This window comes from Amblyomma maculatum, chromosome 1 (genome assembly GCF_055883805.1).
Source record: "Amblyomma maculatum isolate TAMU_Amacu chromosome 1, ASM5588380v1, whole genome shotgun sequence".
NCBI lineage: Eukaryota > Metazoa > Arthropoda > Arachnida > Ixodida > Ixodidae > Amblyomma > Amblyomma maculatum.
The window spans coordinates 39,940,401-39,953,184 of record NC_139344.1 but is presented as its reverse complement, the minus strand read 5'-3'; the positions used below and the strand labels follow the sequence as shown (position 1 = coordinate 39,953,184).

The 12,784-nt window shown below is 45.7% G+C and overlaps 1 protein-coding gene across 1 annotated transcript; it reads right to left on the bottom strand.

Moving 5' to 3' along the window:
• Nucleotides 1–1,732: 1,732 nt before the first annotated feature.
• Nucleotides 1,733–10,215, bottom strand: LOC146202162 (uncharacterized). The gene is made up of 4 exons (XM_084584176.1): nt 10,063–10,215; nt 8,048–8,236; nt 4,755–4,964; nt 1,733–1,997 (listed from the first exon to the last, which is right to left on the bottom strand). Exons 1-4 carry the CDS (start codon nt 10,100–10,102, stop codon nt 1,771–1,773), a joined length of 666 nt encoding a protein of 221 aa, XP_084440302.1. The 5' UTR covers nt 10,103–10,215; the 3' UTR covers nt 1,733–1,770.
• Nucleotides 10,216–12,784: the final 2,569 nt, after the last annotated feature.

Sequence of the window (12,784 nt, the reverse complement as noted above, 5' to 3'; positions counted from 1 at the left end):
TAAAAGATCCGCCATAACCTCATTTGGAGGTGCCTTAGGATCCAGGTTATAAATGACACATCTTTGCAAGCCAGGTCCAGATGCCAGGAATGCGTGCACAGGTACATATTGAGAGTCCCTGATATATATTTTATCAATATGACAGATTTTCTCAGCATCGCCAAGGGAGGCTACTTGCACTGTGATTGAATTAGAGGGACGGTGGTAAATAAATCCTCGGTAGCCTGTTGTACCCAGTGCGCGGTCAATAAGCTGTTGCACTGATCTTGAAGAAATTGACGTTATGTCATATTGAAATGTAGGCTTAATATTTACTCGGAAGGAGCAGTCTGCGTCAGGGAGCCCGTATTTCGATGGGGTTCTTGACGAATTATGATCGTCTGAAGAGGGTTTTACCTTCTTTGCAGCTGGTTCTGTTGAATCGGAAAGAGACCGCATAGGAATGGTCACAGGAGTAGGCAAGCTGTTGGAAGCTGAAGTCGGTTGATCCCCTGAAGCTGGACGCGGCGACTTTAGTAGCGATGAAGTAGGTGCTGAGTTGCTTAAGAAACATCCTTGAGGTGGAAGGTTAGGCGAAGCAATAGAGGTGGTGACAACTGCATGCGATCTTTCCATGTCATAGTTATTGTTCATGTCCGTTGGCCAAGTTGAGATAGGCCTGGGCGCCTCACGAAGTGAACGTTGGCATTGTGATGGGTGCACTGGAGGGGTCGTCTTGAGGGTTTCTGAAGCTCCTGGGATCTTTAGGCAGCGTTAACAGCTGACATTATAGGCGGCGAAGTGAACACAGCTCAAAAAGAACAAAAATTGCCAATCGGTAGAGACAGGGCGACGGCCCAATTTCATCTTCATCGTCGTCTTCTACCATACACTTGATTATGACTAAACCCAAGCAATGTTTTGCGTAAGACACTTGATTATGACTTACGCAAAACATTGCTTGGGTTTAGTGAATCGCCGAGACTATTTTAGCCTAAGTTCTTGTATAGCATTTATCACTGTCAAATCTAGCTCGCGATAAAATCATGAAACCTTCAAAAAATATCTTCCAAATAAAGGAACTTTCATTTAGGCTTAACACTCTCTGTCAATTACGTTTTTGTTAGATCAATTCGACAGTGAAACGCTCTGTCACATGCAACTGTTTCATTTACATGAAACGAAGTAACTTCCCACACGTTAAACGTTTTGTTTAGCAGCGTGTGTGCAGTTACTTCTGCTGTTTCGGTTTAATATGTTCATTTTTACACGAAAGTATTCGTGCTTTGTTTGCCTCTGCTGCAATGTTACTAAGTTGGTGTAGGTATTTATTAAATAAATTAATATATACTTATTATCATTTGATTGCGGCCTGACGGTGCATATAAGCAATAAGAAAGTGAACGCTTAGTGCGCATCTATATTGAAGGACAAAATTTCTGTCTCCCTTTATATTTAACTCGAAATTAATTATGCTGTTAAAACACACTAGACACAAAAGTGTACTCTTTACTCACATTTGCTTAGGCAGGGATCATTGGTTTCACGCTACAATATTAAGAGATTCCTTTTCATATAACGCAGTTATTTGAGACCTGAGGCCACCAATATACGAGACGCACTGCACACTGTCTCCATTCGTTCTCTCTGTCTAGAAGTGCATCAGCTGATTCAAGGGCGTCTCCGAATGTCAGTAATGTCCAGGCATGTTGCGCCGCCGTGGTGAGGCAGTGCGCTGGTACCAACAACCGAGTATAGTTCAGCGCAGTATATGCAGCGCTGTGGCGTTTATTACCGCGGCAAAGGCAGGTGGATGACAGAGAAGGCGTTTCTGAGCACGCCCTCCCGAGCTTCGGTCTCGATGAATTCCCGCAGGACTTGCGAGGCGGCGAGCGAAACCTTCTCCTTCGGGAAAGCCGCCAGGGCGCCGGACGGCGGCTGTATGTCGCGCAGGTTCTGTCCATTCACGACCGTCAGCGGCAGGCTTTCCAGGGATAGCTTCAGGTGAACGGTGTGCCCTGCCGGCGAAGATACGGACAGAGGCTTTACAGAAGTGTGGCGAGCGCCACCCATTGGCAGCGAAGCGCGCACAGCAAATACTCTCTAACAGAGGTGCTTTCGCTAGCCTTGCGCTCGAGGCAACCGCTGGCTTGTACGTTTGTAGCACAGCAGAGGCGTACTATGGCGAACAAAGGTAAGATGGTTAGTCTAAACGGGGAGCTCGAAGCCACGAACGAGACGGTGCCATATCAAATTTTTCTTAAACGAAGAAAAACTCATTTTCTAAAGCCATGCAGCGGGAGGAAATTGAAGTTTTTTCTTTTTCTCTTTTTTTTTTTCGTACGAAGCCGAAACAGAGCGCCAGAGGCTTGCATTAAGCTCCGTACAAACGCGACGTCCGATGATGATGTTGAAACTGCAAGCGGTATTGCGACATGTCATGTACGTACTTTTTTTTTTTTTTTTTTTGCTTTGCAGCTTGGCGCAAAGGAAAGGTTAATCATTGCTAACTCTGTGGGCGTTATTTTTGAGAGCGATGGAGCGAAATGAAGTGCATGAAATGTCACTCGAATATGGTGCCATGGCTACTGCACCACGTCATAAATGGACTTCGAGCTTCCTGCGTGTCTGTGTCTTTTGTGTTCAGTTTCAGTTTCGTACGAAACAAAAAACAAAACAAAACGCATGAAACTTCCTTGCGCTACTTGACTTTAGAAAATGAGCTTTTCTTCAAAAGCTGATATGGCATCACGGCTTCGAACTCCCCATTGGGAGTAACCAAACAACTGCAATAATCAAAAGTCTGTTAGTAGGTTTTAGTTAATTAGTAACATGGTTAGAAGAGTTTTACATAAAACTGTCTAATCGCGTCTGAGAGTAATTGTTCTTGCAAATCTCAAACTCACTATTTTAGGAGTGAAAGTTTGGTTTATTGTGTTTAGTGTTCCAAAGCGACTAAGGCTATGAGAGACGCCGTAGTGGAGAACTCCGGAAATTTAGACTTAACGTGCACTGACATCGCACAGCACACGGGCGCCTAGCTTTTCACCTTCATCGAAAAGCCGCCGTTGAGGCCGGGATTCAAAGTGAAAGTATTCGCAGACACATCCGGCATAAAGCACTATACAGTGTTCTGCAAATTTACCGGAACCATTTAGAAAAATTCTCCAACCTCAACCGGAGGCACTTTGCGGTAAAACCGTGCAGAAAGCTTGCGCGTTGCTGACCCTTTTGTTCTGTACTAAGTTTTACAGTGGTGCTTACCTGGTTTGGCCCGCATGATGAGAAACTAGAAACGTCTGTGACGAGATTGGAAAAGCGAAGGATACGAACGTCATTTTTCGGGTGAAAGGCAGTGGTGGAGCAATCTAGCATCATTGCGAAAACGTGCCACGCTTGCCTGGGCGCTTCGGAACCACGGCACTTTCCGCGAGCGGAACTGCCTTTTTCCATTACAGTTCATCATTAGAACACGCAGCTACAAAAAGAAATTTAACAAGGAGGATGACACATGTGCATTATGTGGTAAATCCACTGAAACAATTAACCATATTATACTCGAATGTAAAGGTATCCATCCGGAAGTCGATGCAGGCGCAATCACTCTTCTTGAAGCTCTGGGGTTTAGAGCAACGTTTTTAGATTAATCTAAAAACGTTGGTTTGGAGATACCAGTGGCCGGGTGAACGAACCTGCGGTGGAAGCTAGCAAAAAACGATTGAAAGATTGGTGGCTTAAAAGCAGAAAACTGACGTGATGTTAGTAATGTAGAAAGAAAAATTCAATAAGTAGAATGATGATATAGTTAACCGATATAAAATAGGAAAAAAAAAAATGATCTTGATAGCAACTGCTACCACCCGTTTCAAAGGGGACGCTCCTATATTCCATCCATCCGTCCTTCCATCCATCCGGAAACTCTGCGTTGACGTCTTTTACTCTGCAATCTCGTCGCAGACGGTTTTGGTTTTTCATCATACGCGGCCAAACCACGCTAAGCACCATGGTCAAACTTACTACGTAAAGAAAGAATCATCAACGCGGAAGCTTTGTGCGCGGTTTCAGCGCGAATGAGCCTCCGGTTGAGGTGGAAGAATGTTGAAAAAAGGTTCCGATGAAGTCGCAGAACACTGTACTAATCACTCACAAGCATCCACCTGATCGCAGCAACTCGAAAACAACTAAAAACTGTACGGTTTTCCCAGAAAGTCCGCAGTTGAAGAAAAAATTCGCCCTTTACGGGTACTGAAATCGGCATCATCAGAGGTAGTGGCGCTGCCTATTAAGCTACAACTACTTTCGTCTTGGGGAGCACAGTAAGCCGAATGGGTCATCACCTAGCAATATATTTAAGTCGACGGGCTACCAGAAAAGAAAAGCTTGAACGTCGACTTGGAATACGTTGACTCACTTGTTTCGAAGGTGGCAGTTGCCGCGTCGCGCCGTGACGTGACATTCGTGCATATATTCCCTGCCACTGCCACGGCAGTGGCGTACCGGCGAACTAAAAGCGCGCCTAAGGACTGAGTACTGATGAACGATGAGTACTGATGAGTACTGAGTACGAACGTGCATGCAGAATCACAGTGTAATATGCTGACGGTTAACCAAGCCATGGATGTACCGATTAAGAGGCTGCAGCGTAGCCGGGGTGGCATTAGAAAAATATATGCAACTTTCTTCAGCTTTGCATCGCGAGTGGACAGCCGTCATGAAAAGGCTACATGCGAGCTCTACTAACAAGAGCCTATGACAGCGTATGGCGAAGACAGTACCTTTCTTCTTTTCGGTTGCGTAAATCCGAGCAAATGAGTTTTTAACAAGCGTTATGAGCGTGACGTTTCCAGTCATGGTGGCGTTGTTGTCCTCGGTAATGCCGTAAAAGATCAGTATCATGCCATCCAGCGTCGCGTGGCAGGTGGTGGTAATGTTCTCGCCGTGCCACTGCGTAGCTTTGCAGTCGCCTCGGCGTTGCCAGTGTTTGCCTGAAAGCAAATCGTGAGGATACTGAGCACAGTGTAGAAAGCGGCTGTCTCAAAGCTGCACACGTTCACGCCCCGTGAAATGCTTCCCCTCAGAATTCAGAGACTTGAAGTTAACGTCTGCAAACCCTACACGACGCTACAATACGTCGATGTCAAATCTTCAGTGTATATTATAGTATATGGGGACAATACTAGCCAGAGGGCCGTAAAGAAACGCTTTAAGAACTTGACCTAGCCGAAAGCATCTGATTTATTTTTTTCTATCAAATATCGTTATCTTCTCAAGCCTGCACAGCGAAACGGAAACACAAAATGAATATTTTTATTGACTGCCGCATCATGCGAACTACAGGTTTTCCGTTGTTTTTGGAATGCGTTGGTAATAAGAAAGTTGGACATGACTGCGTTTTTTCCCGTTCTGCACTGTCAAACCAATGCTAGATACTGTGTCTCGATCTGACGACAGAAGGCCTTTATTCTCACCTGTAGCAATCGACAACAATCCCACTGAGCACAGCATACATATCTTGTAGATGTCTAGAAACCTCTATAAAGATTGTAAATATCTTGGGCCACAAATACCCAGTTTTCGGCTTTGCCTTGCTTTTCACTGGCTCAAATAGCTTGCGGATTAGGAACTGTACAAACCTGCACCCCTTCTGCTGCAGCTCGTCACACGTGTATTACATTGATACCTCTTAAATTTATGTGCAAATGACCTCATCTCGGATAAACGATGTGCATGTGCGCAAAGAAGGTACTCATTCCCTATCACCGGTACTTGTCTTGTGAATTGGTAAAATTATGGTGACTGCGGCGCGATGCTGCTCATGGTTTTCAGTGCGCGTTTCGGGAATCTTATTTCTTTTCCTTCTTTTCCCATATTTTGCTTCTCACGAACTATGCTTTGGAGCGGTCGCTTCGTTTGCTAACCACAGCGTGATACTTTTCTACTTCCGACAGCTGGCATCCAAATCAAGGTTACGGCTGGCCGTGTCATCAGCAAGGTTGTCCCGAAAAATTGTATTACTGCTTCATAAGACGCAGTGAGGCACTTACGGGAGGCGGTTAAGGGTATTGACAGTAGTGGGAAACGGGGTGAGATTCAGCCCACTCAGCCGCCCGTATACCCTGTGATCACGTCTCAACCAAGCAGGTATCGTCTTTGCCAAAAGTAATCAGGCTGCAGGGTCTGCTATTCAGCCATCTGGTACCGAATTCATAGCACTTGTGAAGCTCTAAATCTCTGAAATTTATAGGTGAGCACCTGTCCTCACTTCTCAACTAGTTGTGATAAAGTGGAAATCCTTATTGGCTTTATAGTACTAGTGAGAAGCAAAACATGCAGCCTGGTTACTTTTGGCAAAGACGGTACCTCGATCGGTATAGCTTAATGGAGCAGATACGGGATTCTGCAATTAATGGTGCACCGGCCGGAGCTATGAAACAAATAAGAAGAATGGATGGGCACGGCTCGCAGACTTACTAATTACGAGAAAATTAAGCCTGAAGAAAAGCGAAAGTGGTGGAGGCGTTGTGATTACGTCATACACGATCGATATACTGAAAGGTTAAAATGCCCACTTAAAAAGTAATGGGAAAGAGGTGGCCATTCATTTGACGTAACGGAGCGCACTGAAATCTCACTTAGACGAATCAAACAGGAGTTGGTCCACAACGGCACGAATTATAACTCCTGCCCCTGCTCTCCCCAACCGAGATCATATTGGTTGACGGGATATGGAATTAAACGAAATATGCGAAGGAGTTTACTGAGTAAACCTGTTCCTTGGTGTTAGACTGACTGGATTCGACTCATCAGCTCCCCAAACGACTCGATGGTGCTTACAGAAACATTGATGCCGACTCCGCGAGCCTTGTCTCTGTACAAAACCATGTCAAATCGTGGCATATATGATAAGCACGAATCAAAGACATTCGCAATAGGCATGCTACAGTGGCGTAGCCATAAATATTTTTCGAGGGGGGCTAACGCTGCTTCTCAGCCTCCTCCGTAACAACTAACAAGATACCTATCACCAAACTGTCACCTCTCAACTGCGTCATAAATTCTGCATGCTGGGGCGCAAAGATTGCACGGAACTAGAGTACCGTCCGGGGCTTTCGTTCCATCGAGTATCCTGTGCATGTATTATTTCAGACGAAAATCATTTGTTTATTTTTGCAAATGCAGAACTGAAAATTCATCATAGCCAGTTTTCCAGCCATACAATTAACATTAGTTCGAATACGTAGTCTTCCTGACGGACCCGCCGATGAAATAGTTGCCTGCACTGTCTCCAGTGTGCTTATAACTTTGATTACAATGCAGCATCTGCACTCTAACAAATTGAAGTGTTACGAACAGACGAGGACTCTCAGCAGATCACTTCGACAGTTTTTTCACCGGAGCACACATCGCGGCTAAAAACACCGAGATTTAATGCGAACAAGAGACCCGGGAGGGAGAAGACAGCGCGGCGTCTGAAGATCGAGTTTGGCCTGCGGAGGCTGCGCATGTGGCGTCGCGCTCCCTCCTAGTTTTTTTTTTTTTTTTCTCCACGCATTCCATCTATGCGTGCTTTGTCATCTTGTCTAGTATGGCTTGTCTCCTTTGTAAGGTCCAATGAACGATTTCAGAAAATTAAACGCACCTTTCAATTTTTTATTCCTGCCGAAATCTCTTTTTGAGTGTGAAAAAGACATACTGGAGACAAAAGATTGATTTCCGGCTCTGATGGTTGTTTTGGTCTGCGGTGTATGACAGTACGAAAAAATTTCGTGGAGGGCTGGAGCCCCATAAACCCTCCCCGTGGCTACGCCCCTGGCATGTCATCTTTCCCCCTGCCTGCCACGGTCCCTACCTCCGAACTCTTGAAGGCTCTTTTTTTTTTTTTTTTTTTTTTTACGCCTGTATTGTCCGCTCCGGTGAAGGCGGCGTAAAATATCGCGTCGAATGAGTGTCGCTCAAAGGCATTGCAACAGGTGCGTTACGAAAGCACGTGAACCAGAGTGGTGACGTCTATCCCCTGACCACAGCAATTGAGCAAAGTCGGAGCGTGCGCCGCAGCACGTTTACTTACCGAAGCCGAAGAGCACGCCACCGTCGATACGCATCGTAACCGTACCCGACTCGTCGCGCACGCTGAAACCTGGCAGCGGCGCAGACGTCAGGTTGGCTCCGGACACCTGATGCGGCAGCACTATTCCCAGCACGGTGTCCATGTAGTTGTTGGCCTCGTATACGGCGCCCTCCAGACCATGCGCGTGGCCTGAGTGCAACAGTGAATAGAGCGAAGTTACGCGTACGCAGTGAAGGGGAATCACAGTATTCAAAAGCAGGCTTCCCGAAATCTAGAGATGGTTCCTGCGGTATTTACTAATTAAAGCAGTCAATCTACTAATGCAGTAGTTAATGATTAATTAAAAACAATCCTTAATGCTCCAGAGCAGCTAACCAGCTATACAGCAGCCAACAGCGCCGGTGGGGAAAACAGTCACTGGGAAGTATTGGATGGACCTAGCGCTCGTCATGTTCTGCTTACTACGTCCACGTACCATTTTTTTTTTTTTTTTTTGGGGGGGGGGGGGGTTCCTCTGTCTTCCTGAAAACTAAAGCTACTTAGCACATGCTCCAGAAGTAGCACAAGCTGATAATATGGTGCTTCTATGAGTCATGTTACCCTTGTGGGTATTGCAACACGAACACAAAGGACGCCTCCCTGGTGGATAGAATTTAGTGGGCCACAGCGCTGAGGCCGATCGCGTTTTGAAACTCTAAAAAGTGGCATGGCTGTTAGACAAACTAGCCCTGCTGCAAATACCTCTGCAACTAGGCGCCTGGCTGTAACCGTGGAAAAGTTGGCCAGCTTACTATAGCCAAGATGGTTCAATTGCTTTGTGATGTCCGCCAACTCTAATATTCAAATGCATCAGAATTAAGGCACTTGTATATCCGAAAACGCCAAATTACGGCTTGTGGAACGATTCCGTTCCATTCATTCCTGTAAACAAGGCACTGTAGTCACACAGAAACCACGAAATTAAGGAATTGAAAAGAATAGGAAAGCTCAGCAGTCTGCAAACATGAGTGCATTGACAAAACTGAATTTGCTCTGTATGTCAGGTTGATATTGGCATATTTTATTCCAAAGATTTTTTTTTCCTCCCAAGAAGGTTTCTAATGCAATCGAACTCAAGGTGATAAAGAATCGCACAGGCTCTTCCGTTACATATCAAGAAAACTATAGGATTGCAATCAATGCAGATCCGCCATCGCAACGTGGCAGATATGGCGTCGCACTATCGGACTAAATCGATCCAGCTGATATTACACTGGTTTCCCAAACGCGATCGAGAATTTCAGTCTATGTCGATCGGTCGTCATGTTCACGGTCTCTTACCCTCTTGTTCAGGAGTTATTGAAACGGAAGATAAAAATGAAAATGATAGAAAAATATTCAGCAGGAGGGAAGCTAAACTTTAGAACGAGTTAGAACAGAAATGATTCGCAGTCGTAAATAAGCGAACGGCTTTTGGATGTCAGAGATAGATTTCACTATTTAACAGAGGCTTCAATAATACGAGGCCATATAGTCATTGCTCAGTGAGTGAAACGGAGTAGACGAATGTTTCGAGCCGAGCGCTATTCATCCACATGTGCAACATCCCGGAAGTACGCAGTCATCTAAGCGCGTTTGTTAGCATGGAATATTCTAAAGAGCGCAAAAAAAAAAGAAGAAAAATATCCTCGGTCTTCGGAAATATGCATCGATCTTTTGCGAAAGACTGCAGCACTGTACGATATGCGTTCCTCACTTATACCATTCTACCATTGCTTCGTTCTGGTCTTCATTGCACCCCGCGATTCGTGGAGTTTTCGCCGCTAAACGGACAAAAAGAGTAACAATGAAGCCTTGCGTTTTGTTCGTACTACAAATGCACCTGCACTGGAAGCGTCACGATTGTGGTATTTAGCGCAAGCGAGTCGCTTCGGATATATATGCGACGGTTCGAAGTAAGGTTCTCAGACGTGACAGAAAGCGCGAGAACCTTCTTCGAGCCGAAATGCAAAAGTAATAGCACAGTATACACTCACCAAGAGCTGTGGCCGCGAGAAGACAGGTGAGTACAATCATATTCACGGGAAGAGACGGAAACGACGAGCGTCGGTTCGACCACTACCGTCTTGACTAGGAGCGAAGGTGCGCCGCGTCTAAATACGTGTACGCAGTGCCGAGGATACGCAAGTGCCTTATCGCCTGGGAAACGTACCGTATTTTCCGAGTCGCATATCTGAGGGATTTCGTAGCTCGTAACAAGAGGGGTGGGGGAAAGAGCAACGGGGAGGGAACAGCCCTAGGAAAAGCCTGGCAGCATTGCAGCGAAGTGGAGTAAAGAAAAAAAAAATAAAGAGAACTGCGGAAAAAAAGGATGCGGTTTCTTTCCGGAGAACGAAACCGAATATGGGCGAAAAGACGCCCAACTCACACGGCGTCGACGGTTTGCTTGGAAGGAAAGCATACGTCGCAGTGGCTCATCTATTGAAGTATTCTGCTGCTGAGCGATGCCAGCGATGCTCACGGCAGAATCCTGGCCACGATGGTCCCATTTAAATGGAGGCGAAGAACTAAAATACATGCCTAGTGCGCGATGTAAGCGTACGTTAAAAACCTCAAGTGGCCAAAATTTGATGTAGTCTGTTATTAAGGCGTCCTCCATAGACTCCGTGTTGCTACCGGGCCATTACAGGCTGCCATACCACACTCACTAGCTAATGGCCAGTCGCGACATTTAACTCTTTGATGCCCTAATCTTTACTTGTTATTCCAGTAGTTCAAAACTTCCGCAATGAATTTATACTCCGCAATGAAACATAGAATGGCGTCTGAAAAATTGCCTTTCTTTGCAACCGCTCAGCGAGGAGTTTTCCTTGCAGGCCTTCGCAGACGTTCACGAGGCCATTGCCGGGTTACGTGCATGCAATATTCAACTTTATTATCTTCTCAAGCGATTGAAAAGAATCGTAGGCGATCAGTTCATTTAATGCTGAGGGATACTAAAACTAATGCAGTTAGCCCGAATACTCTTGTGCCCACCCTTCAAACGGTACTCAAGGATCACACCATTACAACGACAATGAATGAACATAAACCTATTCCGACCGTCAACTCCTACTACTTTGGGCACGTCGAAAACAGACCGAGATACAGACTGCTTGGCATCCTGAAGGCGTGTAAAGAAAACTTGAGGTGATGCGAGCGACGCCACCGGTGCGCCGTTATGAAAAGCAGCTAGCGCATAAAATCTGGGACGACTAGTGCAGTCGTTTGGGCTCAGGAACGCCTGGATGATTTTAGATGGCTTGGCAAAAGGGACGGTAGATCAAAAATCATGTCGGCAGTATTAGACTCAATTTACAGCTCACGGCAGAGGAGTTTGCAGATCAGACCACCGACATTCTTCCCGAATCGTGCACAGTATCCCGCTCATCTACCGGTACGTGAAGGACGTGCACTAAAACGGGGATAGCATCATCATTTTCCAAACTTGAATTATTGGATGCTATCGATTAGAGGCGAGGGGCAAAACTCCGCTTAGACATGACATGTGTTCCTTTTGAGTTCTTCAGGAATTCAGATGGAGACGCGGTTGACAGGCTCTTGTATGTAATAAATGAGGTATGACAAGGAGGAGGAGTTCCACTCCACTAAAGACACTCGGTGGTGGAAAACCTCCCACAAGACTAGAATATTTTCGACCTGTATCGCTAACGCCCACAATTTGAAACGTCTTATGAAAAATGATTGCCATCCTCCTGTCCTGGTGACTGGAAAGTCAATAAAAACACCATGCCCGGCAAATTGGGTTTCGTACAAGCCTGGCGCGGAAAGTGGGTTGTGGATACTGGGTGAAGGATTCATACATGTGCCGTCTCCTCATAACTACCTTGTACGACGCACCGTGGTTGCAACCGATGTGGCGAAGACATACGACGTGTTACATGCCAAGAACATTGACCATGCGAAAAATATTGGCATTCCCCTACAGACCAGAAAAGCGGCACATTAATATTCTTAAAGACTGGACGTTTTCTGTCCGGGTAAATGGACTGAAAATTGACAGTTACACCCCCGAATTCAGGCGTGCCACAATAGTCAGTTTTAGCACATTTGCTATTTAATATCGCATTCATACTACTGGCGGGGAAATTAGTTGAAATACCAGAAGGGCAGTTAATTATTTACTCAGACGATGTAACGACTGGGTCTGCTCATGAAGACCTTGAAATACAGAACCTTTCTCTGCAAGAAGCCTCACATTAACTTGATGAGTACGTTCACGATGCAGTTCAGTTTCAGTCACCCCGAAATTCCAGCTACATTCATGTTGCAATCAAGAATGACTTAAAACAATTGGCAACAGAAATAATAACGTTTCATGATTGGAAATCAGGGATTACAAGAGGTGGGCGAGTCGAGATTCCTTGGTCTAGATATTCATAAATCTTGCAAAGGAACAAAATGATTCCATAGGATGAAAAAAAGAAAGCCGGGACTTCCTTAAACTTGATCAATCGTATTTCTTCTAGGGGAGGAGGCGCCCCCCCTCCCCCCCGTCCTCATCCCCCCACCCTCCTCCACATCTCCTTGGAGGAGTCCCCTCCAAAAAGGTGGCAAAACGTCTTGTAAAATCGATGCTTCTGCCCAGGATACTACACCAGGGCCCGCTTGCACAAAACAATCTTAAGACTGTCTTAGCTAAGTCCAGACTTAACTGGAGTCTAAAGAATAGGCCAGGCCGCTTAAGACTGGAGTCAA